The sequence below is a fragment of the Pelodiscus sinensis genome, chromosome 16 (genome assembly GCF_052426305.1).
Source record: "Pelodiscus sinensis isolate ZL-2025 chromosome 16, ASM5242630v1, whole genome shotgun sequence".
Taxonomy (NCBI): domain Eukaryota; kingdom Metazoa; phylum Chordata; order Testudines; family Trionychidae; genus Pelodiscus; species Pelodiscus sinensis.
Genome location: NC_143067.1, coordinates 3233113 through 3259972, shown reverse-complemented (window position 1 = coordinate 3259972; position 26860 = coordinate 3233113). Strand labels below are relative to the sequence as shown.

The 26860-nt window shown below is 51.4% G+C and overlaps 1 protein-coding gene across 3 annotated transcripts in view; it reads right to left on the bottom strand.

The window, feature by feature from the left end:
* ADAM19 (ADAM metallopeptidase domain 19) overlaps positions 1–26860 on the bottom strand; it is a 58281-nt gene that overhangs the window by 17263 nt on the left and 14158 nt on the right. For 2 of the 3 annotated variants that reach the window (XM_075900625.2, XM_089769439.1), the window contains 9 exons: positions 14097–14175; positions 12004–12080; positions 8933–9125; positions 8739–8804; positions 6420–6491; positions 5356–5522; positions 4087–4171; positions 3023–3162; positions 188–365 (listed from right to left, as the gene is read on the bottom strand). In XM_075900625.2, the coding sequence (XP_075756740.2) occupies positions 188–365; positions 3023–3162; positions 4087–4171; positions 5356–5522; positions 6420–6491; positions 8739–8804; positions 8933–9125; positions 12004–12080; positions 14097–14175 (1057 nt within the window). Of the gene's footprint in view, positions 1–187; positions 366–3022; positions 3163–4086; positions 4172–5355; positions 5523–6419; positions 6492–8738; positions 8805–8932; positions 9126–12003; positions 12081–14096; positions 14176–14452; positions 14950–26860 lie in introns of those variants that run through there. The other variant, XM_075900627.2, reaches the window with a different exon arrangement.

Genomic DNA, 26860 nt, shown 5'->3' with positions numbered 1-26860 from the left:
CAACCCAGGCTGTAGAGGTCTCTTGTTCTTATCTGTCACTGTGGTCTAGGTGCCACTGCATGTGACAGTGAACCACACTAGGTGGTGTGTGGGTTACATGCGTATCATGGGCGGGTGGGCCTCTCGGGTGCTTAGCACTCATGTCACTTCTCCCCACCTCACACAATTAGATCTCAGCGCCAGTTACCTCCACTTCTCCGCAATCACATTCTTCTCCGTCTTCCAAGTACCCATTTCCGCACCTCTTCCCTCCGTATAAAGTACCAGGGTCTGGCATGTTGGAGAGACAGATCCCTCCACCCGACTGCAGATACCTGTCCAGCTCCTTCCTATTGCACGGGCTGAACACCTTGGGGAACGGGTGCCTGCAGATCAGAAGAGCATCGCATTAGAGGAGATCAGTGGCCTAACGCTGCCTTGCACAGGTAGCACTACCGCTCCTGCTCTGGAGATGCCCTTAGTGTAGCGGCATGAAGGCTGAATTTGGCCTGTGTGGTCACGCTCAGGGTCAAGGTTCCAGGTTTCGTATCGAGGTTTCATCTGGCAAGGAGTTTAGATTTCAGCTCTGATGCCTCCTCTCTCCTGGGAAAGCAGCCACCCCCTCCAAGGAGTTCGCAATAAACATTTTAAGACTAAAACCCAGTATCCACATACACAGTGCCCCAGGAGATCCATGCCATATGGCTTCTTTATACATTAAAAAGTCAGTCTTGCCTGCCCCTAACAACTGCATTTTCACATCGAAACCTAAGAATGGGACATTTCCAGCCCACTTAACTAGCTTCATTAGCACCAGTCTGACAATCAACAGGTCCTCCTATCTCTTCCCTGTTATAAATATCTTGGTTCTGTTTCACTCTGACTTATCATCTGAAGAAATGGGTTTTGCCCACAAAAGCTCACAATATTATATATATTTTTGTTAGTCTCTAAGGTGCCACCGGACTACTTGTTTTGTAAGTTTCAGACTAACACGGCTTCCCCCTCTAAGACCTTGTTCTTCATTGTTAGAGTGGCTTTTAGAATCTAACACTTGATACTGAATAACTGGCTGTCAACCTGACTGATAAAAAGGTGTAATCCCCCCAACCCCAACAGCAAGTGGAATGGGTTTACGTATGGCTTCTGTTTCAAAGCTTTTTCATTTCCTCTTGGGGGGGAGGTGTATGTGTACTCCTACTTGTTCACCTTAGGTATGTTAGACACACACAGGCAGGCACATACATGTTGCATCTGTTTGCAGGTTGTGTGTGTATACGCATGCCAATACACTGCCTCTTTCCCACTGGATATTTTTCTTTGTGAAAACTCAATGACTTCAAAACAAGGCATTTTAAAGATCAGCTTAAGCAACTTAAAATGTTCTTGGTTAAATGACAGGTTTGTTTCTTTTCAGTAAAAAGGGGGTGAGGAGTGTGTGTGGGAGGAATTAGGGGTTTTAATTAATACAAAGCCCAGGTCTAGAACTTCTAGAAACTCTTCTAAAGACCTAAGGAGTAAATTTTTTTATAATACAAGGGAGAGTAGCTGTAAGGGAGGTGGGCAGAGCTAATGGTTTTGTGTGTCTCAAGAAACATGGAATCCCCTGTTGTTCCTCATGAAAAATTAATCCTAAAATCCCCCGGGGTTTACGCTCTCTCTCTTCCTTCCTCTTCCCCTCGGGCCTGCAGTCCCCTTTCTTTGAAAGACAGACATGTCACCCCTCACTTGAAATAGGAGAAGAGCACGGACCAAATCCATTTGCTGCACACTGCTTCCAAGACAAAACTGCCCTCTGACACTATTAACCCATTAAGGCTACGTCTGCACTGTAGCCTTTTTCCAGAAAAGCTTATGCAAATGAAGCACGGAGTGGAATATCGCCATGCTTCATTTGCATAATTAATTAGCAGCCCTTTTTGCGCAAGAGGCTTTAGTTGAAAATATGAGGAAGAACAGCTCTTGTGCAAGAGGGGTTTTTTGGGCAAAAAGGAGCTGACTTGCACAAAAGCCTCTTGCACAAAAACAGCCCCTAATTAATTATGCAAATAAAGTGTGGCAATATTCCACTCCATGCTTCATTTGCATAAGCTTTTGCGGAAGAAGGCTACAATGTAGACATAGCCTAAGGGTGCCCAGTGAATTGCCATTAGGAGGAGTTTTCTTAACAAAACGCTCATAACAGGCAATGTCCAACCCAGGTAACATACGGCTTAGAAATACGGCCGTGTAGCTGTGCCTTTTGATGGTCTCCAACAAGCCCTTGGTTACCACATTGTGTGGACGCATGATCCCGACGATGGGTGAAGGCCCAGCTGGGGAAGTCAAGCAAAGTTCCATCTTTTCTGCCCAAAACCACACCCCTTCCCTCAAGACCATGCCTCTCGCCCCACCTTTCCGTCCCCCAAGCAAGGTCCCAGCCCCTCCCAGGTGGCTGGGCAGTGTAGGCAGTTTTGGGAGGGCAATGCCTTCCCTTGCCTGCATTACCTACTGCCCATGAGCCCAGCCACTATACAGGTGCAAGTACTTAACACCATGAGGGGTATTTTACATACAGAGCACATGCAACTAAGCCAGATCAGACTCCTGCTGCGGGGGCCACACTCCCGCAAATACTTTGGCTGACCCCTGCCTTTCCCTGGGCTTGGCCATTTGCTAAGGGGCAGTTTAATTTAAACTGGGAATTAAACTATCTGCCCCTGCCATGTGACCCCATTTTCCATGGAGTGGTGTCTCTAAAACCTATTACGTGTGTAAAATCAATGGACACTGGCTATCGGCAAGGGGGGATTGAACCTATGACCTCCTGGGGCTAAAGCCATGAGTCCCTGCTGCATGAGCTAAAAGCCCTCTGGCCTGTAGCTGAGGCTGTAGGGCAGAGTTTACTCTCCCGTGTTAGTGGTCCCAGTGCCTCTGGGCTACGCAGGCAACATACCCTGCTGGTCCCATCTCTGTGCTGCATTCAATGAGCCCCTTTCGCAGGGGTTCTCCGGACACAGCTAAGTTTGTGTGCCTGAGAGAAGGAAACACAAGCGCGACTCACCCCGTCGCAGCGGCCATGATGCAGCCTCCGTCTTCAGCCCGGGCTGCACAGCAGCCAGGCGAGTCGTGGCTCATGCCGAAGTTGTGCCCCATCTCGTGGGCCATGGTGGCAGCGACGCCGATGGCGTTGTCCGAGTGGTCCTGGCCAGAATCAAAGAGCAGCGTCAGCGTTTCACCTCCACCCCTGCTGAGCGCACAGCACTGGCAGAGAAGTGCGTTTTCAGCCGGAGCAGCCTGTACGATGGGGCAGTTTAGATCCCGAGCTGGACTTTACAGGCCCATCTCTGTCAGTGTCAGGTGTCTGTTGCAAAGTGGCCGACTGGCAATGAATAGTGCCCTGCAAATTCGTGCATATTTGCTTTATATCCACAGCGATCGATCTTCCGGAGTTTGATTTAGCGAGTCTAGTTAAGACGTGCTAAATCGAACTCAGAGGGCACCCCCGCTGACAGCCGGCAGTCCTGCTTGTGCAAGGAGTAATGGAAGCCAACGGGAGTGTTTGTCCCCACCAGCCTCCCGCTGTGGGGATGGTGGGGAAATGCAAAACAAGGTATGTCAGCTCTAGCTACATAATTAACATAGTTGGAGTTGCGTACCTTGTTTCGATCTTCCCCTTTAGTGTAGGCTTGGCCTGAGGCACGTCGTGTCTGGGCCATAATGATGTATAACAGGCCTTTACATTAGGTTTAAATGTAATCTTGTTTATCGTTAGGCCCCAGTATTTAAAAAGTAGCCTTTTACATGCCAGCGGTGGTGGCAGCATGTGCTGGATAGCTGGCACCCAAGACTGAAGTCATTGAGTCTTGTTTTCCACGCACAAGTGCTCCAGTTTCAGCTCCTGCGACCTCCATTTTCTCCCCACCCATGTTTTGTTGGGACTGTGTGTGTCCGGGATTAATGAGATCCCTGGAGCCTGCTGGGAGGACTGTTACCTGGGGCGGCCTGTAGCTGCTTATGTAAGGGAAGGCTGGAGATAGACATGAGAATCATTTTCTGTCCTGGTTTTCTGGGAGGCAGCTCTCACATGTACTTGCTACACACTGGAAATGGCCAATTAGTTCTTACCATGTTCACCCCGCCAGATTGGAAATCGGAGCACATGGCCATCAGAGGTGCCACCCCTATGGTGGTGCCCTGGAACGGCGTCCCACTGAAAGAAATCCAGAGAAATAACGAAATGGGACAGAGCTCTGCTCGGAGGGGTTGGAGAGATAAATGCTGGGTGCAGGTCAAGACCCCCTGAATTTACATCAGACCACAGGAAACGGCTTCTTCATTAAAACCCTTCCTGCCAGCTTCATAGCTGAGCTTCTAAGTGCCACCATGGCTCTTTTAGAGCCAGACGTTCACCTGGTACCATGAGCAAGCCATCTGGACAGTGCAGCTAATCCGACTGCTGGGAATGGCCCGGTGGTGCTCCTGTATGATTACTGACTTCCTACACGTTGGAACGTGCACACAAGAGATTGTCCACGGAGAAGCCACCCCAGGCTTAATCCGGAGCCCAGGGCATGCTGAGGCCATGCTTTGGGAATTTAGACTGACATATTCCAGGTCTCCATCTATTGGCTCAGTGCTTTGATTTAAGGAGCCCTCAGTGACCTAGAATGCTACTACACCTGTCCAAGTCTTTAGGGTCTAATTGGTGGTGTGGGGAGTCAGGCCCACCCGGACACCCGGAACAGAATGAAAAACAATTGTGGTGAATCTGTCTATGAAAAACACAGCAGAAAAGATGCTGCATTTGCTTTTCACTGGCTCCTGCTTCACTTCCCACTACCTGCTAATGGGGGAATCCTCGCAGGCCCAGGACGCTGCTGCTAATGAGCCCATCTTGCTGGCACCGTATCCAGTGGCACTAGTCAGATCAGCAGGAGGAGTCATCAGCCAGCTCCCAGCACCGTGCACCACAAAGGTCCAAGCGCAGAATGACACACTCGCAAACCCAGGGCTTTGTCCCAGGATGGGCCGAGTGCCCGAGAGTGAAGTCTGCACATTTTGGCTTGTGGCCCAGAGCTTCAGAGAAGTGTGCATGCAAAGATGCACACGCATTGGCATGCGCCTTATGCATGCACAATAACGGAAATTCCCACTTCATTGCGTATGTACCGTGACCACTTCCCACTGGGCGCTTGCAAGCGTATGCACCTTTCTACCGCTCCTGCCCCACAGCTAGAGGCTAGAGGCTTATCTCTCTGATGGATGCTTGAGCGTCACCATAGAAAACCTGCCACCCGAAATCTCAGCTCGATCTATTGTGACAAACTGACTTCACGCCTTGTCCCCAGATTCCTTGGGCAGAGGGACCATGGTATCCCTGGAAAAGCAACGTACGTGATCAGCTGGGCATTGTCATGCTTTTTGTGGGCTAGCAACTTGCGCCGCCAAGTGAGGAAGGACCAAAGGGTGGAACGGGAGTTCTCGGAGACTTCGCACTTGTTTCCGTCGGTCCAGACCTCCAGCCCCACCAGGGCAACCCGAATGTTCAGGGACTTGTAAAACTAGATGATGCACGGAGAGCAGAGGAAAGAGCCGGTCAGTGGATTGCTGCTTTTTTTCATCCTTGTTTTAAACGATGAATAGAAACCATGCAAAATATGTGAATTCCATACCATTAGAGCTGTAAGTTCCAGGAAAGTGGCCTCCTAGCACACCTAGGGGTGGGCAATAACACAGCGGTGGTTCACCGAGATAGGGGCTGCTGCTGCTATATTTACCTGCACAGCCACAGGTACCGGCGATTGCAGTTCCCATTGGCTGCAGATCACCATTCCTGGCCAATGGGAGTGGCAGGAAGCAGCGTGGACCAGGACACCACTTCCTGAAGCTCCCATTGGTTGGGAACTGCAATCCGCAGCCAATGGGAGCTGCAATCACTGGTAACTGCAGCCGTGCAGGTAAATACAGTGGTGGGGCCCCGCCAGGAGCTAACCCTGGTAGATCAGATCTGGCCTGCGGACTGGTATTTGCCCACCTAGCAGCATGTTCTGCCCTCAGCTCTGCGAGGGGAAGAGCTTCTACAAAACCCTACTAAATCACAGTCTGGACTGGAGGCCTTTTGTGGCGAACGGTTGCAGTTTGCAGCCAGCGGCGAAGAACGCCCGCCATGACTCAGCTTTGAGAAGAAACGGTTCAAAATAAAAATCGAGATTGTCTTGCTAACGCCCTTGTAAGGAAAGGGGAGTCCCTCTCAGCTCCCCATCTCCAATGCCTGTGCCCGGCGTGACTCTTCCAGGGACGACGTCCAATCTCCATAGTGCCCGGCCATCGAAGAGAAGGAGACATTGGGGAACTCCCTCTGCCAGAAGGATAGCCTCCCTCCTAGCACAAGAAGTTCAGGGAAGTGTGTTTGGCTGCAACTTCAGCTCCTTTTCTACCAGTGACACACCTGGCCTCACCTTATCTACATAATTAGCCACCTCCACTAGTTTATTCTTCGTTCTTTGCAGGTCGTAGTTATTCTTCTGGAACTGAATGAAACAAGCAAAAATCAGCATCGCCCTTTAAAAACAGACGAGAGCTTAACACCCTTTTAACATGTCATGTTATATGAGAATGCAGAGGTGATGATCAGACCAATGCACATGTGGTACCCAGGAGTCCTCCTTCTGTGTATACCTCCCTATTCACAACAGGAAAACGTACATGTGTCCAGATCTCTTAACACGTCTCTCTGTGCTCCCAGCCAGTAGCAAAACACCACTGCAAAGTAATGCATACTCATCCTGGGTGAAAACCGAGCAGTCCTGTACCTTCGGGTGTGTCTAGACTACAGGGATTTTTCGAAAAAAGTGGCCTTTTTTCAAAAAATCTTTACTTGCGTTTCGACTGCAGCCATGTTCTTTCGAAAGTAAATCGAAAGAACACAGCAGGTTTTTCAATCACGGTAAACCTCATTTTATGAGGAATAATGCCTTTTTTCGAAAGTACTCTCTAGACTCTCTTTCGAAAAAGCAGCTCACTTTTTCAAAAAATCTGCTTGTAGTCTAGACGCTGTCTTTTGAAAGAGGCTTGTAGTCTACACGTAGCCTTCGAGACTAACAAAGAAATACAGAGAGTATCATGAGCTTTTGTGGACAAAACCTACTTCCTCATCTGAAGCACAGGGTAAGGTAACTTCATACCCAGAATTGGTAAAACCACAGCACCTGTCCCAGAAGGCTCGTACCACAACTCATTCACTGGACCGGAAGAAAAGTTGCTTTACTTCATTTAAATCACTTTTGGCCCATTGAAAACATCTGGAAATTAATGAGTTCACCTGGCAAATAATGTTTGAGTCACATATTGGCAATGAGTTACAACAAGGGCTGCTTTTTTCAAACGGACTGGGGGCTCTCATGGGACAAGGGGCATTTTTCAATCGGTCACATCAAGGGGCTGACTAAAGAAAACAGCAAGGAGCATCTGGCAAGCCTGCATTTTCTCGGTCTCCGCACTCTCCTGGAGCCTAACAGGCAACGCGCCCAGAATCGGCCTCTCTGGTGTGTTTCGGAATGTTACAGCCAATAGCCCCGGAGGGACGGGGAGAGTTTAGCATCAGGTTGTAACTGCCTGAATAGAGCTGGCCTCCCTACTCCACTCTGTGCTGATAATTAAATGATCAGCTAAGCATTGGCAGGTTTTGGGATGGCGTTGAAGGCCTGCGTCCTGGAGTGCGTGCATTCGCAGCAGCTGAAACCTCAGCAAAGTTTCCTTTACATCCACCACTACATCCTAGCAGAGATAATGACTGACCGCCTGGATTTCTTCAGAAAGGGACAGGGAGCAGACTGCGGGACCCCCAGGAAACCCTGCAACTCCAAGTCACAACCAGCACTCAGTAAACATGAAGCCGTGTAACTGACCAACAGCTCCTGAATGCTGATTGTTGAGACACTGTAGGTCACTGAGGAGTAGCCAGTGCAGACCTGCAAGGACGGGCAGTAGTTACATCTCTGAGGTCTGTGCAGTGACCTACCTGAAATGAGTGGGTGGTCTCAAACCTAGACATTGTTCGTATCACCCTTCCCACCTCTCACTGGTACTAAACAGCATCCTGCCAGGTATCCTCCGTGGGGCTAGAGACCGCAGGGGGAAGGGAAGTGGAACCCCATTCTGCACTCCCTCCTGGGGTCCCTCTGCATCAGGGATGGCAGGGGAACACAGCCCCTGCCACAGTCTGGGCTCTACCTGTTCTGCCCCTAGAGAGACCGGTCATGGGCCCAGTTCTCAGCCAGTGTAAATCACAGAATCCTAGAACTGGAAGGGACCTTGAGAGGTCATCGAGTCCAGTCCCCTGCCCTCATGGCAGGACCAAGCCCCATCCAGATCATCCCTGACAGGTGTCTGTCCAACCTGCTCTTCAATATCTCCAGAGACGGAGATTCCACAACCTCCCCAGGCAACTTATTCCAGTGTTTAACCACCCTGACAGGTGGGAAGTTTTTCCTAATGTCCAACATAAACCTCCCTTGCTGCAGTTTAAGCCCGTTGCTTCTTGTCCTATCCTCATAGGCCAAGAAGAACAATTTTTCTCCCTCCTCCCTGTAACACCCTTTTAGACACCTGAAAACCGCTATCATGTCCCCCTCTCAGTCTTCTCTTTTCTAAACTAAACAAGCCCAATTCTTTCAGTCTTCCCTCATCGCTCATGTTCTCTAGACTTCCATCCTTTTTGTTGCTTTTTTCTGGACCGTCTCTGATTTGCCCACACCAATGTGGCGCATTTCTCTTACCTCTGCATAATCAGCCACCAGCAGCAGCTCCACGTACTTCATAGCCTGCACATCCTCCCGTTTCACCTGCAACACAACCCCATGGAGATTAATGGTTGGTATTCATTTTTCTTGTCTGGCAATCGCTGCCTTCCTGACCAGTCTCCCACTCTTCCCCCACTGCACAAGGGCACCCAGTGGCTTCTGTTACTCACCCTGGGATGGTGCATTGTGGCCTGGCCGGGCTGTTTGTTGAGCCAGTGGGGGGCTGTGGGTTCTGCATGCTTAGAGCCGCAGGTCCCCTGCGGAAGCATGGCATGTTCCGATCTGTAGATCAGGTGCCGATTCTGGCTGTCGGGGACTGGCTCTAAGATGTAACTGAGGTTGCTGCTCAATTCGATGAGACCGCTGTTGAAATAAAAAGCAGTGAGAGAAAGGATAGTTCAGGTTACTCCTGGATCTGGAAGACCAGCATCTAAGGCTGACCTCACCCATATGTAGAATACACAGCTGCGTAGGGCACCAGAAAATGTCGGGTCACCCCTGAGTCTTACAGTCCACCCACCTGCCTGTTCCTTTCCCTGTTCTGTGGCTCTGCTTCCTCCAGAGAGGATCTAGTTGACTGAAAAGTGACAACGTCGGCCAGCACTACGAGGTACAGACTGCCCCTCTCTGAATTGACTTGGAGAGTCAACAGGGCCTTCCTTTGAAATTTGCTTTAAAAATATTTCATTCGTGTGTTGCTACAGATTATAAAATCACAGCTTTAAAAAACTACCCCCTCCCTCAGCCATAGGGGCACGAGTTTAGCAGCACTGTGTAGGGCCTCATAAATCCTAAGGACAGCTCTGCCAGCATTTAATTTCCAGTTCTGCCACTGACTTCCTGTGTGAGGTTGGGGAAGTCACTTAGTCCCTGGGTCACAAACTTTCATTGAAATCCTTTGACAATCTGGTTCTGAGCTGCTCAGCGCCTCTGGTCCCCATCTGTGTTCAGGAGACAATCAGGATGGTGTGAGGATACATACATTAATGATTGAAAGGTGCTCATACAACCATCACTAGGTGAATTTGAACCAAGAACTTCTGGAATATAATGTAGGAGCCTCTACAGCTTAAGCTATAAAGCCAGCTGGCTCACAGCTGAGGTTGTAGAACTAACTTCTTATCTCTCGCTGTACGTGGTCTAAGTGCTACTACATGGGACAGTGAACCACACTAGGGCTACGGCTACATTACGAATGTTTTCCGGAAGGGGAAATGCAAATGGAGTGCTCATTTGCATATCTCACACTCTCATTTGCATAGTCTCTTCTGATCCTTTTTGTGGACGAGGTTTTTGCACAAAAAAAGCGCCGTGTACACGCAAAACCCCCCTTTTGCACATGACCCCTTCTTCCTCAAAAATTGGCAGGGATTAGGAGCCTAAAGAAGAAAACGCCCCAACTCTTGGGACTGTCCGTCTACGGTGGGGACGTGTCACCCTAGGCGTGGCGCCGCACAGCTGCCAGCATTAGCCGAGTTAGGACCATTTCCTCCGAAGCTAAGAATAAAAAGCCTTGAAGAATGTGGGACAAGCCGGTAGCTGGGTGCACCTGTGATTTCTTTGGTGTTGCTAGGGCAAGTGGATCACTTAGTGCAGACCACAGATGGGGCTGTTTATATCCCCAGATATTTTGTCTACAATAAAATCACTTGAAGTTGCTAAGGGCTTTTTTTGGCAAGGCCTGTTTCCTGAATAGACTAAATCTCCTCAGCCCAGCTTCCACCCAACCTTCAGCTGGAGTCGACCACAAATAGTGTCCTGTTTACAAACGGAGACGAAGGATCTGCACCGAGAGCCTGAACGTGCAGGGGATACTTAGGGCTGCCAGCTTTGTAATATTGAAAAAACAGATACTCCAGCAGGAGTGCCAAAACCTCCCCCGCCCCCAACCGTTCCCTGAAGCCCCGCCCCCAACTGTTCCCTGAAGCCCCGCCCCTGCCCTGCCCCTTCCCCCAAGGCCCCGCCCTCCCCTTGCTTCTCTTTCTGCACCCCTCATGGCTTTTCCCCACTCCCTGCAGGAGGAATTTACCTGCAGAGCTAGAGCCGGGAGCAGCAGCTGCCTGATGCAGGGAAGAGGTGACCCTGACAGGGTAAGGGCTAGTGAGAGCTTAGTGTCTCCTCACCTCCTCGTCCCTCAGTAACCAGTATCTCTGACTGGACACCATCAGGTCCCCTGTCCAACCGCCAACCTGGCCACCTCAGAGGTGGGCCCCGTGAACGTCGCTCTGGGGAGTTCACTAGAACGATGCTGATTGATGCTAGTTGAGGAGCTGGGGCTTTTCTGCCCAGGGCAGAAGCGCCGATGGGGGTGGGGGAAGGGCAAAGGGGGCAACTGCCCCAGGGTCCAGCAATTCAAAAGGGCCCGAGGCTGCCGTTACTGCAGCATTGGTGGCGGTTGGAACCCTGGGCCCTTGAAATCGTAACCGGCGCTCCAGCTGGCTCTGAGGACTGGTGGGGACTGCCGCATGGCACCATGCAGGCAGCACTGAGGACTGCCCCAAGCCCACCCCTTCTGCTCAGGCCCCGCCTCTTCTGCTCGAGGCCCCGCCCATTTGTGGAACTTGGAGCGGACCCCCTCACACATTTTGCCCCGGGGCCTGGCAAGTCTGTCGGCCTGCCTGGCCCAGGACTCAAGCTGGCTGTAAATCAGTCACACGCTTCTGTAAACGTGTCAGTTCCAGCAAAAACTCCCTTGGATGAAGTATCCGGAAGTGATTTCTATTCAGTTGACAGCCAAAGAGAGACAGCGCCTCCTGGGGAAAGACCGTTTCCTCGTCGCAGCTTCAAAACTTTTCAGACGTTCAAGCTGAACCTCTCGTTGAAGCTCATCCTTTGCCACTCCGAGCGTCGCGTTGGACCAAACCATGTTCCCTGGCCAAAACATGTCGTTGGAACATTCCTGACTAACCCTAATGCTAACAACCTTGCTAGGAAGTCACTCAAGGGGCCTGCTCTGAGGCCGTGTGGAGGACGAGGGCAGGCCAAAGGCCCGTCAGATGCTTGTTTTATCAGGTCTTGCTTAGGGATGTTAATGGGCCCTGGTTAAACAGTTACCCAGTAAGATTCAACCTTAATGGGTGAGGATTACCGGGTAACTGTTAACCAGTACCCGGGAGCTACTCCCCACCCGCAGGCCAACCATGGGCGGAGGGCTGCTCCAGTCGTGCCCCCCCCTTTAACGGTCAGGGCTAGCACTCCGATTGAATGGGATTTTACATCCCTGCTCTTGCTTGGATCTTACCGTAGCCCTTTGCATGCGCTGAGGGTGACACTGGATTGCTCCATGCCTCGCACGACACCCTGGTAGAAGCAATGGTCCTGGAAAGGAGAAAGAACCTCGTCAAGGGAAGGAACGGCTTGGTGAGTTCTTTTATTGTTGGAGGGTAGAATTCACTCTCACATGAGCAACGCTGGAGCCTTTAATTCTCTCTCGCATGGTCCCTCCTGCCCGCAGGTTAGACTTTTGCACAACAGCACACTGGGGTCCCCTGACTCAAACCTAGCCTCTCCGCTGCCTTAACATGGCCTCGCAGGTATGCATGCAACATACGCCTCATTGCTACGAACATCTAAGGCGCTGTGATGTCCTGAGGAAGCTTTGCAGAAGAACAGACGCGGCTGCAGAACGAAGGGCCTGACCTAAAGGTCATTGAAGTCAATGGGAATCTTGTCGTTTGATTTCCACTAGCTTTCGGCCAGGCCCCGAAGAATGTGCCGACCTCACAGCCTAGTTCTATAAAGGGTGACGTGATAAACCGGAAAGTCCATTCAAATGGGCTCATCGCAAGACAAAAGGGAGACTATGGTAGGAACAAGGAAGCCACAAGGGCCAAGAGACAGACAGTGTTCCATCACAGCCCCACTGTTCCCCCAGCTGTATGCCCCAGGGAGGAGGAAGAGGGAGCAAACAGTAACAAGGGAAGTGATCTCATGGTCTTTATCTCTTAGCTGAAAATTGTAACCAATTGTGGCTCTTTGTGCGATTGCAGCCGAGAGCATTTGGCCCTTGTCGGAGGCTGGTAATCGGGTGATGGGTTTTCTGACAGGGAGCCAGCTGGCATGGGCAAGTCTTGCCAAAGGCTGAGAACACAGCAAGCACGGAGCTCCTGCTTTGCAAAGAGCCAGGGGACGAGCAGCCGCATGGGAAGGCAATGGGACTGAGCCGCCTGGACATGTTTCTCTCCGGTCTGCGGTATCTTTGCTAGCAGGCGCCCACGTTGGGTATTTGGGGTCGGGGGAAGACCTTGGCTCACAGAAGTGGAATTCTGCCACTGGGAATAGGACACTCCGCTGGCGTTTTATTGGCTTGCAGCCACCCTGCCACCAGACAGTGGCAAACAATCAAATGAGCTCATGCACTGAGGAGTTTTGTCCTCGTAAAGGAAAAAGCAGCATTTTCAGAGAATCCTAGGGCTGGAAGAGACCTCAGGAGTCATTGAGTCCAGCCCCCTGCCCAAAGCGGGACCGACCCCAACTCAATCCCCCCAGAGTTTTGTCAAGCCGAGACTTAAAAACCTCTAGGGATGGAGATTCCACCCCCTCCCTAGGGAACCCAGCCCAGTGCTTCCCCACCCGCCTAGGGAAATAGTTTTTCCTAATCTCCAACCTAGACCTCCCCCATTGCAACTTGAGCCCATTGCTCCTTGTTCTGCCATCTGCCACCACTGAGAACAGCCTCTCTCCAGCCTCTCTGGAACCTCCCTTCAGGGAGTTGAAGGCTGCTCTCAAATCCCCCCTCACTCCTCTCTTCTGCAGACTAAATAAGCCCAAATCCTGCAGCCTCTCCTCATAGATCATGTGCTCCAGCCCCCTCATCATTTTGGTTGCCTTCCACTGGACCCTCTCCAATACATCCACATCCTTTCTGTACTGGGGGCCCCAGAACTGGACACAATACTCCAGATGTGGCCTCACCAGAGCCGAATAAAGGGGAATAATCACTTCTCTGGATCTGCTGGCCATGCTCCTCCTAATGCACCCTGATATGCCGTTAGCCTCCTTGAATTTTCACTTTCAAGAGCTCCACAATTCTGCAAAGACTAACAAGAAATGGCTAGATGCCGGCAAGGTGAGAGGCCTCCCTACAGCCCACTGCTGCTGCCCCACAGACCTAACTTGCAGCCTCTGTCAGACCGCGCCAGTCCAAGAACTCCTCCGAGATGGGACCACTGACTGGCCAGAGAGCTGCTCCCTGGAGACTTCTGCTGGCTGAGAAATCCAAACTCAGTCCACATTCAGCCCGGTCGAGTTGGGAACTCAAGTCTCCAGAGGGTGAAGCCCCGTCCCCTCTCGGTTCCCTCCCCTTGGGTTCGCCTGCTCGCTGTGCATACTTACAGTGTGGTTGAACGGGATGGTGCGGGGCGTTCCTGTCTGGGTATAGTGGGTCTCAGTGTAGCCTGGGGCAAAGAGGTGCCTACCAATAGCAAAGCAAAGAGAAAAAAGGACACGGGCATGTTATTGTTGAATCACCTCTGCTGGAATATCAGCAAGAAGGGCTGAATCCAACTGCCCTTTAAATCAATGGAAGCACTCCCATTAACGTCACTGGGCACTGGGTTGAACATGTGGCGAAGATTCACCAGCCAGCTGCCTGGGAAAGGATTCCCTGTAGGAACTCAGAGCCCTCCCCATGGAGTGTCCGATCCCCAGCCGTTGGAAATAGTTGCTGCTACCAGTCACAGATCAGCTACCTGCCATCGTAGGCTGTGCCGGCTTCCACTCCCCTCCGTAGACTCCTCCAGCTCAGCCTTGGAAGCCAGGTATGAGTTTTGTGCCCACGGCTCTCCGGGAAGGCTGTTCCAGAACTTCCTCCTCTCTGGTGACTAGAAACCTTGGTCTGATTTCAAGCCCAGACTTGTTGGAGGCCGGTTTCTAGCCATTTGTTCTTATGCCCACACTGGTGCGTAACTGAAATCCCTCCTCTCCCTGGTATGTTTCCCTCGGGTGTATTTATAGAGAGCAGTCGGATCTCCTCTCCGCCTTCTTTCGTCTCGGCCAAACGAGCTGTGACAAGTGTACAGGAAAACACCGAACGAAGGGACTACAACGTGGCAAGCAGACGATGAGCCATTTGGGGGCAGTTTCTCAGGTACCTGTACCACATTCTGCCCTGCACCTCTGATCTATGAGGCTGCGCCTTCCATCTGCCAAGCCCTCCTCTAACACACTTTGAGACATGAGAGACGGGCTGATCGCTTGCCTACGGCATCAACAGCAATCAGCTCAGCTGCGGGACCGATATGATAGGTCTCCTCTCCTTCCCCACAGGGCACCTTCGTGGGGAGAGGCGCAGGAGGTCAAAGGCTAATGGCCATTCTCTCACACACATACTGCACTCGGCTCCTTTTACCTCAGGAAACACACTCATATGCGCATTAATGCTCGGATACTCATCTTCCTAAGTGCTTCTTCAAACCATTTATTAAATTAAAGCCTGCCCTTGATTCCCAAACTCAGCCCCTTTTTTCTTTTCTTTTTTTCTTTCATAGAGCTGGAAGAGACCTCAGAAGGTCATCAAGTCCAGCCCCCTGCTCTAGACAGGACCAATCCCAACTAAATCAGCCCAGAGACTTAAACACCTCTAGGGATGGAGACTCCACTACTTCCCTAGGGAACCCATTCCAGTGCTTCACCACCCTCCTAGTGAAATAGTTTTTCCTAATATCCAACCTAGACCTCTCCCACCACAACTTGAGACCATTGCTCCTTGTTCTGCCATCTGTCACTACTGAGACCAGCCTCTCTCCATCCTCTTTGGAACCTCCCTTCAGGAAGTTGAAGGCTGCTCTCAAATCCCCCCTCGCTCTTCGCTTCTGCAGACTAAACACCCAAGTCCCTCAGCCTCTCCTCATAAGTCATATGCTCCAGCCCCCGAATCATTTTGGTTGCCCTCCGCTGGACCCTCTCCAATGCAGCCACATCCTGTTTGTAGTGCCTGAATGATTCCCACCCCCATGTAGCACTATGGCCATTAGGGATATGAACAGGTAACAAAGTGCCTGGGTGGGACTGCCAGCTCCCTGCCCATGCGGGCCAGCAGCCCTGGGTGGGGCCGGCAGCCAATAGCTTCGTAAGCTGGGGGCTGCCCCACTATGTTGGTTAACCAGTTAAACGTTAGGTTAACCTAATATTTAACCAGTTCAGGGGTGTACAAACTTTTTTCAAAGAGGGCCAGATTTGATGAAGTGAACATGCGTGAGGGCCGACCATTTTGCCTGACATTCTTTGAACCATTAAAATTAAATGCAAATTAACTATTTTATGCAAAGTTTATTGCAAACGGCATACTTTTCATTTCGTCACATGGATTGCAAATCTAAACAGGTGTTAAATCACTCTGCCTTTCATATCTGAAGGCCAGATGAAAAAAAAATCCAGGAAGCTGAAATATATGTCAGGAACATTGTAAAGTACATTACATATTATTGGTAATAAAGGTTGTCTGTCAACTTTTAAGTTCAAAAAATATGAACAGGAACATAACACCAAGTATACATGTTGTGTCCAAATATATTTATAACTGATTTAGACCAACTGACATTAACTGAGATTTTACAGTGTATTCATCTCAATACATATGGATTCGTTGGGGGCCATAAAAGATAGATATTGCCAAATTACCTGTGGGGCCGTATTAAACTGGAACACGGGCCGCAATTGGCCCGCGGGCCGGACTTTGGACATGCATGAGTTAACTGATTAAATGGGATTTAACATCCCTGCCAAGCCCCCCCCCCTCCTCCCGGCCACCCTTGTATTTTGATTCATTCGTAAATCTGCCCCTGGTTTCATCCAAATCAGATGGTAAAATAAATAAATGAATAAAACTGCTAAAAGTAAACGCTGAGGCACCAGCCAGGTGCCCATGGGACATACAGCAGCACTAATGATCATTTCCAGCCCACAGATGATGTGCAAAGACTTGGGGATGTGATAGGAAGAAAACCACAAGATTTCACTTGAGGCTTATACTGCAAACTCTCTGGGACAGGAACTGCATGTTCTTATGCATTTGAGCAATGCCCAGACCAATGGGGTCATGGAACCTCTGCTACTATTGGCACATAGATTCAAAGATGGGAATGTGTGGTCATCTAATCTGACCTGGTCATAGAATTTAAGAACGTAAGACCATGGGACTTGCAGGGACCTCCTGGTCTATTAGTGCAAGTAATTCCTTAGAGTCACAGAATCATAGAGCTGGAAGGGACCTTGAGAGGTCATCAAGTCCAGTCTCCTGCCCTCGCTGCAGAACCAAGCACCGTCTATCATCCCTGATAGAAGCCGATCCAACCAGCTCTTGAATATCTCCAGTGATGGAGATTCCACAACCCCCTAGGCAATTTATTCCAGAGTTTAACCACCCTGGCAGGTAGGATGTTTTTCCTCATGTCCAACCTAAATCTCCCTTGCCGCAGTTTAAGCCCATTGCTTCTTGTCCTACCCTCCGAGGCCCAGGAGAACAATTTTTCTCCCTCCTCCTTGTAACATCTTTTTGCATACTTGAAAGCTGCTATCCTGTCCCCTCTCAGCTTTCTCTTTTTCAAACAAAACAAACTCAGTTCTTTCAGTCTGCCCTGAGAGGTCATGTTTTCTAGCCCTTTCATCATTTTTCATTCAGGTACTACAGTACTGAGCTCAATAAAACTTGTGTTTGGCTAACACGTCTCGCCAGAAGTTCCTCCAGTCTTCTGCAGAAGACACCAAAGGTATGTCTACACTACAAAGTTAATTCGAACTAACAGCCGTTAGTTCAAATTAACTTTCATAGGCGCTACACAGGCAAACCTCTAGTTCGAACTTAATTCGAACTAGCGGAGCGTTTAATTCGAACCAGGTAAACCTCATTCTACGAGGACTAACGCCTAGTTCGAATTAAGTAGTTTGAATTAAGGGCTGTGTAGCCACTTAATTCGAACTAGTGGGAGGCTAGCCCTCCCCAGCTTGCCCTGGTGGCCACTCTGGGCACCACCAGGGAAACTCGTCTGCCCCCCTCCCGGTCCCGGAGCCCTTAAAGGGGCACGGTCTGGCTACGGTGCCCGTGCCAGGTGCAAGCCTGCCAGCACCCAGCCAGCAGACCCTGCACCTGGCACGGCACAAGCCAGCCACCCGCTGCCACCCAGCCCTTCGCCTCTTCCTGGGACCATGCTGGCGGCTCACAGGAGCCTGCCTGGGGCCGCAAGAGGCAGGCGCCCGCCTGGTCTAGTGCAGACATCGTGGACCTCATCGAGGTTTGGGAGGAAGCCTCCAACGTCCACGACCTCCGCACTAGGCACAGGAAAGTGGCCATCTAGGGCAGGATAGCTGCCAGCCTGGCCACCCAGGAGCAGGTCTGCATGAAAATCAAGGTGGTCGAGTGAGACCCCAACCTTGAGCCCTGAGCTTAGAACATAAAAACATAAGAATGGCCGTACTGGGTCAGACCAAAGGTCCATCTAGCTCAGTAGCCTGTCTGCCGACAGTGGCCAACAGTAGGTACCCTGGAGGGGATGGACCGAAGACAATGACCAAGCCATTTGTCTCGTGCCATCCATCTCCAGCCTTCCACAAACAGAGGCCAGGGACACCATTTCTACCCCCTGGCTAATACCACTCCATGGACCCAACCTCCATGACTTTATCTAACTTCTCTTTAAACTCTGTTATAGTTCTAGCCTTCACAGCCTCCTGCAGCAAGGAGTTCCACAGGTTGACTATTTGCTTTGTGAAGAAAAACTTTCTGTTATTAGTTTGAAGCCTGCTACCCATTCATTTCATTTGGTGTCCTCTAGTCCTTCTATTATGGGAACTAATGAAGAACTTTTCTTTATGCACCCTCTCCACACCCCTCATGCTTTTATAGACCTCTATCATATCCCCCCTCAGTCTCCTCTTTTCTAAGCTAAAAAGTCCCAGTCTCTTTAGCCTCTCTTCATATGGGACCTGTTCCCAACCCCTGATCATTTTAGTTGCCCTTTTCTGAACCTTTTCCAAGGCCAAAATATCTTTTCTGGGGTGAGGAGACCACATCTGTACACAGTACTGAAGATATGGCGTCACATAGTTTGATACTTCCCCTCCTCCTCCTTCCCCTGGCTTCCCCCTTCCAGCTCCCTCCTGCCAGGTTTCCTCCTCCCCTCTCCCACCCTCTCTCTTCCCCTCTCCCACCTCCTTTTCCCAGTCTCCCGAGTTTTGTTCAATAAAGAGAATTTCTCTTTTTGAACACACGTGTCCTTTATTTTGTACATCAGGAAGGAGGGTTAGGGAAGGGTAAGTGGAAGGAGGTGAGGAAGGAATGGGGTACGAGGACTGGGTGGCTCTGCGGGCTCCTCAGGGTGGAAGCTCTCCTGCAGCCCCCCGATTGACCCCCCCCCCCCGGATGGCAGCCTGCAGCAAGTGCAGCCAGGCTGATGGCCGAGTGCTGTGATGTGCCGAGTGTGGGCATTCAGGGCACTCCAAGCCAGGACTGCTTTGCTGTCCCTTATCGAGATAGACAAGTGAGTGGGGAACCCCTGAGAACTGTCTCTCTGGGGAGGAGGTCAGGTCCCTTTAAGCACAGCCCTCGGCTAGCCTGAGACAGCAGCTCCACACACTAAGTCCTAATCTGATGCCCTGCTGGCACTGCTTCTGGCCATCCTTAACTTCGGTTCAGGGTCCACTCAATGTGGACATGCTAGTTCGAATTAGCAAAATGCCAATTCGAACTAATTTTTAGGTCTAGATGCACTAGTTCGAATTAGCTTAGTTCGAATTAACTAATTCGAATTAAGTTAGTTTGAATTAGTGCTGTAGTGTAGACATACCCCCAAGAGATGGAAAACCCATCATCATCACAAATGAGAATGGGGTTCACAACCCGTATGCTTTGACATTAGGCCATAAAGTTCTGATCTAACTACATCAAGAGTGAAGCCTGAGTATGTTAGGATCCAGGGGTTTGGTTCAGTCCAACATGCATCTTGGAGGAAGGGGACAAGCTGTGAAGTCTGCAGGATTCTGGGCTGTCCATGGCCGAGTGCCATTATATGCTAGGGATGTAAGAGTGTGGCTGTTTAAACAGGTAGCAGATAAGCAGGCATAACAGCCGGCTCCCAGGGCGCACCTGCTCCTGGAGAGTTGCTGCTGCCCCATGTATAACCCTGTAACCGCTGAAATTTGCACAATCGCTTACATTGCCTTTTAGCATCCCTATTATAAGCCCATCTTTGTTCCTGTTACAAAGCCTCATCTCAAAAAAGCCATCTTGGCATTGGAAAAGGTTCAGACAAAAATGATGAGGGGTTTGGAACAGCTGCCATATGAGGAGAGATTAATAAGTCTGAGACTTTTTAGCTTGGAAAAGAGATGGCTAAGGGGGGAGGGCTATGATAGAGGCATATAAAGTCATCACTGATGTGGAGAAAGTGAATAAAGAAGAGTTATTTACTCTTTCTCCTAACACAAGAACTAAGGGTCACCAAATGAAATTAATAGACAGCAGGTTTAAAACAGGAAATATTTTTTCACACAATACAGTCAACCTGTGGAACTCCTTGCCAGAGGATGTTGTGAAGCCCAAGACTATAGCAGGATTCATTAAAGAGCTACATAAATTCATGAAGGATAGGTCCATCAATGGCTACTAGCCAGGATGTGTAAGAAGGGTGTCCCTAGCCTCTGTTTGTCAGAAGCTGGGAATGGGTTACAGGGGAGGGATCACTTGATGATTCCCTGTTCTGTTCCCTCCTTCTGGGGCACCTGGCATTGGCCACTGTCGGGAGACAGGACACTGGGCTAGATGGACCTTTGGTCTGACCTAGTAGGCTGTTCTTACGACCTGAGTCTGTGTAACATTGCCCCTGCCTTCAAGAAAGTGCCCAGGATCACAGGAAAGGCACAGCAAGCTGGACTGCTTTACATTAGCAAGCACTTGGATTGGGTGCCAGGGGCGATGCTCCTGCCATCTCCTCCTCTTTCTCCCCCATGGCTGAGTTTGCAAAATTAGGAAACAAGACAGGCTTGTGAGTGGAAGATGAGAAGGTCAGAACCTGTCTCCATCCTGGCAGCAGCAAAACAGGGTGGAGCTGGACCAAACCCAGCCAGCCCATTCCTAAAAGCCTGTAAAACGATCTTGTACAGTGACCGATTGTTGATATTTACAAAGCAGCCCTGGCGGTACTACGGACTGTGTAGGCATCGGGCGAGGATGCAGTTGCGAGAAGCTGTGATACTTAGCCCCTGTGCCAGTCCGTGCGCAGGCACTCCTCACTGCGACTGGTTACATTTCAGGCAGTGAATTTCTTAAAGGTCACCTTCAAAGTGTGTGTCGGGGGGGGAGAATGCATGTGTGTCCTTGTATGCTTTATAAAGAAGGCCTGGCAGATGTGGGTTCCACCCTCCCCCAAGTAACAAAATGGAAAGGGGTGTTTGCGCTGGCTTCTTTTTACAGGCCACACATAAGTCTCGGCAATCCGGGAAATCCTTACCCTTGGATGTGGAATAGTGATAGAAATGTAGCCGTGTTAGTCTGGTGTAGCTGAAACAAAAAAACAGGGCTATGGCCCACGAAAGCTCATCACCTAATAAACCATCTTGTTAGTCTTTAAAGTGCTACATAGTCCTGTTTTTTGTTTCAGCTACCCTTGGAGAATTAGCAGGCTTAGGACACCAAAGATACCAAGTGATAACTGATTGAGAGGGGATTTTTATTCAGCACATTTGCCCTATATCAAACTCACATCCTTGGGAGAAAAGCTGGGGCTGGCTTTGATAAGGATCCAGTCTTGGAAAGACCTAATCCATCATCTCTGAGTCATCCAAGAAGTCCTCCAACAAAACCAGGAGAGACGAGAATTCCCAATATCTCTAAGGGGGAAACCAGGCAAACTAAACAAATACCAGACTTTTCTAGGGGGAGAATAAATCCTGTTACATTATCTTTACAAATCACACAGAATGGGGGAAGGGAGAACCTCCTATTTTTTTATTCCCTTTTTTCAGGTCCCCTCCCCAACTCACAGGCTCCCATGCAGGTTGCATTTCCCTGCGCTAAATGGATATCTCCAAAAAGATTTGCAAGTGTCTCATCTTCTAAGACCCCTCTTTCTTCCTCACCAGGCTGCCATAGAAAATTTACTTTCATGCCCCGGACGAGACAGCCACTCGCATCCCTGCCGATAATGGCGGCGTTCTGTTGGAGCCCAGCTGATGTCTGGAATACGCCTGCTTTTATCTCTGCTTTCAAACTTCCTTCCAGGCCAGCAAGGCTGCTGCGGCCTCTTTCGGCTCTGCTAATGCTCATCATTGGGCACCTAATTATTGGGCTCAGCCTTCAGTAGTGCTGGGATCTGTGATTGCATATCGTAGCTATCAGATAATCACTGAAACACCATGGGACAGAGAAACCTCTCCCTGCAACCGTCTCCCTGACTCTCCAAGCTTGCTCAACGTGAATCTGCAAGAAACGACGGTTGCATCAGCAAATTGCATTAACGTCCAGGAAATGGCTTGTGTTTACCAAGGTTCTGGCCTGTTTGAAAGTCTCTGCGTAGCCTCCATGGGGCAGATCCGCAACCAGCATAAACTGGCATTGTTCTGCAGAAGTCTGGAGGCAGGATCAGGCTCCAGGCCAGCAGATGTTACCTCTGTAAGGCTCTGGCTTTCGTTGCCCACTGTTCAAGCAGGCTTTCTCTGGCTGCACGGAGTCGCTTTGTGCTAATTGCCAGCCCCAGAGGCAATCCCCCTGCTGCAAGGTGGCATAGGGCCAGCCAGCAGAGGGGCTGGCAAGCATGAGTGGAGGAAAGCCTGCAAAGCAGCTGGGAACAACCCGCTCCCTTGCTGATCTCGCCTGCAGTTTCAGGTGGTGGGCTGAGCCGAGCCTAAGTTAGAGCAGCCCTCAGGCTGCTCTATCCAACAGAGGGGCTGGCTCTCACCCCTCCCTGACCTGCACACCTCAGCTGTTCCCCCAGCGCATCCCACTTCCCCGGGAGGCTGGCAGGAAATAGGCGGCAGCTGCGGCCAGTTTGCATTGAGCAGCTGGCCTGGGGAGCGAGGTCAGCTCAGAGCAAGGCAGCCAAATGAGCGAAGGCCTGGCCCGGTGCCACGACAAATAGATGTCTTCCCAAGGCGCTGCTTGAGACTGGCTTGGAGTGTTCTTGGCCCCGGGTCGCTCTGTCAGGGATGTCCTGGGCTCATCTCAATGCCATGGAGCTGCTGCGTGGACGGGTCTAGGCCTGGGGTCAGACACAGAGACAGGGCAGGTCAAGTATCCAGACCCCCAGAGTCGCCGAAGGGCGGGGGAGCCACCATCTCTGCACCCCCATCTGCAGCCAGAGGTGATGCTCAGCCGGCAGGAGAACAGAAGGTTCATTAGTCCAGAGGGACACAGCATAGAACAGACTTGTCAGTGTGGGAACCAGAAGCAGCCAGTCCCATCCCTGTTGGGGAAGGAGCCAATGACCCTGTCCCCCATCTCTGCCTCTCATGCCAGCCAGCCTCATCACACACCCGGCATCCCGTCTCCCCCGGTAGCCAGCCCTGCCTCCAGCCTTTGTCCAGCTTCCCGGGTTAAAGGCGTCGCCTGGTCACACTCCCCCTCCCAGGCTCAGGTGTGTACGTGCAGGAGGCTGTCACCGAAATTCCCATCTCTGTCCCGCTAATAGGGCAGACCCTGGGGAAACTGAGGCACATCCGTGGGGTTACTGCAGGACAGTCGAAGTCACTTGCAACAGAACAAGCAAACAGTGCAAATAGCATCCTCCTTGGTCCCAGGGGAAGGCACGACACGGAGCCCCCGGCACAGAGGCCATAGTAGGAAACAGGGCACGAGTGGAGGAAAGCCTGCAAAGCAGCTGGAAACAACCCGCTCCCTTGCTGATCCCGGCTGCAGTTACCTGGAGAGCGCTACCTGCCGCCCAGCCAGCTGGGCAGGATGGGGAGGGAGTGCGAGGAAAGGTGGCTGAACTGGGATGAAAGGCTCCCTTCCCTCTCGCTTTTCCTGCCGGACCTCCCAAGAGCAGCAGAAAGCAAGATACAGGAATTGCAGAGAGATGACGGGGGAGGAGGTCTTGGTAAGCCCTGAACTCCGCTGGAGCCAACATTTGGCTGCTTCAGGGCGTAGATAAGTCCAGGGCTAGATAAGGGCTGATGAAACCGCGTTCCCAAAGGCAGCTCAGTTGCCAACAGAGCCAATCTCCTTGCAGCTTCCCAGCCATTTGCTTGGTGATTTCCTTGAGAGGTACCAGGACCTCTCTGGCTTCATTTAAACAGGACCGGAGTCCAGTCGCTATGCAGCTGTGGACAAGGCTCCTCCAGGCTTTCCACACTAAGTAGGTCGCCCAGTGTCTTCGCGCCAGGGAAATATTCACAAGCATTATCGCCTCGCACGGTGCAGTGCGCCGGGAGCCCTCGGCGACCCACCATCTCAAAGGGAGGCGCTCAGAAATGACGCAGTCCTCAGAGGTCTTCCTCGGAGCTGAGCTCAGCTCCAGAGGGAGGCGTGTGGGTTTCTTTGGAGAAGGGCGGGTTCTTCTAAAGAGCCCCAAGGCGCTCCCCGCTCTGCCGGGGCTGATGGCACAAGGCCGTCAGGCTGCAGCCGGAGGTGGTGCCATTTTTTAAATAAACGCCATTCTTCTGGGGGTAGGGACACCGTTGTTCAGAAGCCAAGAGGCGATGCATCTCTGGTGGGAAACGCCAGCTGTTTTCAGTTTGGTCTGGAGATCGACAGCCGAGAGTCTATAAGCAGACGGAGGGCTCTGAATTTTTTCCATCCCGCTCCTCTGAAATAGCCATAAATCTGCCCCAACCGATTGCCAAGAGCATCAGGGGGTGGGAGGGATTCACTTCCCTGCGCCAGGGTTTCTACCGCAGATTTGCCTGCACTTGGGGGTTATTCCTCCAGCCGCAGAGCGGGGCTGCTCCATGGAGGGCCACAGAATCACCCAGGTGCACCAGAAGAGACTGCCCCCTCTTGCTAAAATCCCCCGACCAAGCTTATGGTGAGAAACTCAGCCGGCCCCTCCCTCTAGCACCCAGCCTGGTAGTAACAGTTGTCAGGGCTGCTTTTCAACATCCAACTGCAATTAAGCAGGGAAACATTTAAGCCCTCCTGGAGTCCTGGGGGTAAAACCTGGCACTTCTTCCAACAGCTGGAAGTCGAGGCTCTTTCCAGATGGTGGTGATGCAGCTGCAGATGAAGCCTGGATCCAGCACATCCCATTTTCTCTAGGCCCTTTCCTGGGGTAACAAGAATTCATTTATTGTTCCAGCGAAACAGGCTGGAAAGGGAAAGCGATTCACCCACACGGAAAGTGAAACTCAGCTGCTTGTAGGGGCATTGAAAAGACTCCTCTCGGCCAGGTTGGCACCATGTGGGGGGGAAGAGCCAGGCAACGAACTCATAAGAACATAAAAGCGGCCTGACTGGGTCAGACCAAAGGTCCATCTAGCCCAGTGTCCTGTCTGCCCATAGTGGCCAATGCCAGGTGTCCCAGAAGGAATGAACAGAACAGGGAATCATCAAATGATCCCTCCCGACATCCATATCCAGCTCCTGCCAAACAGAGGCCAGGGACACCATTCCATCCACCCTGGCTAATAAGTATTGATGGACCTAACCTCCATGAATCTATCGAGCTCTTTTTTGAACCCTGTTAAAGTCCTGGCCTTCACAACTTCCTTTGACAAGGAGTTCCACAGGTTGACTGTGCGCCGAGTGAAGAAAAACTCATGGCTGCAGAGCAAAGTCAGCCACACGTTCCACTGCAATTAGCCCTGGAGAATGCAAAGATGCCAAGAGGAAAGGAAATGGATTCCCCGGCCGGGAAGTGGAACAGATAATTTAGAGGGGCTCATTTCCTTCTCTCCTCCCCTGCGTTACACCAAACAAACGAGGAGGAGGAAGAGCAGCTGCATATCTCCACAATAAAAGAAGCCCTTCGTGAGCACAGTTGACCAGGTCAAATGCTTCCTGCCACTTGCCTCCATGCCCCCGACTCCTCTTTCCCCCCATACAGGAAGCTGTGAGATAGGGATAGTGGGTGGACACTGGGTGGGAGCTGTTGGACAAACCCCTCTCCGCCAGCAGTCACTAAAACCAGGGCTGTAACGCGGCAGAGGCAGGAAATGAGGACAGTGACTCCCGGCTCCCTTATCAGGCAGCTCAGAGCATCAGATCCAGGGCTGCCTTATTATTTCAGGCACAGGGAAATGCCACTGCTGAGAAGTGGCAGGTTTTTACTGCGAGGGACAAGGAGTCTAAAATTAGACGTCTCTGTTGGGCGGGGAGCCAGCGAGGTCTCTCCGGGCGAGGAGGCTGACCGCTCTCAGCTCACTCCTGTACATTTTGCCTCCCGTCACATGGAATTCACCTTGCACGTGGCTCAAAATGCCCTGTGGGGGCCTGATGCCATTCCCCCCCTTCAAACGAGTCGCCTCCCAAGCCAGCAAGAGCTTTGCCTGCATGAGGAAGAGCTGAGCCAACCCGCTGCTCCCAGTATGACACTTCAGCAGCACTGCAGCCAGGGTTCCCTGTAAGCTGGGCGCTTGGGCGGCCCCCCCAGGAGAGTTTCGAACGCTGCCCGGCTGATTAGCAGAGCGCCCACAGCACGCTTTCCTACTGGTGGTGCACATCCGCGCAGGGCTCGGGACACATAACATTTATTCCGCACATAGAGGGGGAAAAATTCAGAGGGAACGTTGACTCCAGCCAAGTGGAGTGGGGCACCGGGTTGGAGAGAAAGGTCCTACCGAGACACTTCAGAGCGGGCAGATGCGATTGGGACCCCCTCCGAGGTTCAGAGGGACTAGAGCGTCCCTGTCCGGCCACTCTCCGGGCAGCGTCTCCCCCACAGCTGCAGGCTGATGTGAGGCGAGGACGGGTGAGGCCCACCCCAGATGGTCCTCAGCTTAGGTGGACCTCTAGGGGCACCAACCATGAAGTCTCTGGCAGCCCCTCTTGCTCGCTCCTTAGAGAGGTTCCCTAGGAACTGGGGCCCACGGCTGTGGTTGTTAGGTCACTACAGTTGTCCCAGAGCTTGTCCCGTCCTGGGGAGATGGTCACAGGGTGGCCTCCGGGGCGTGGCCCCACCACCGCCCCGCCCTCGTCCCTCCCGGGTGGGAGAGGGCTTTGAATCTCACTGCCC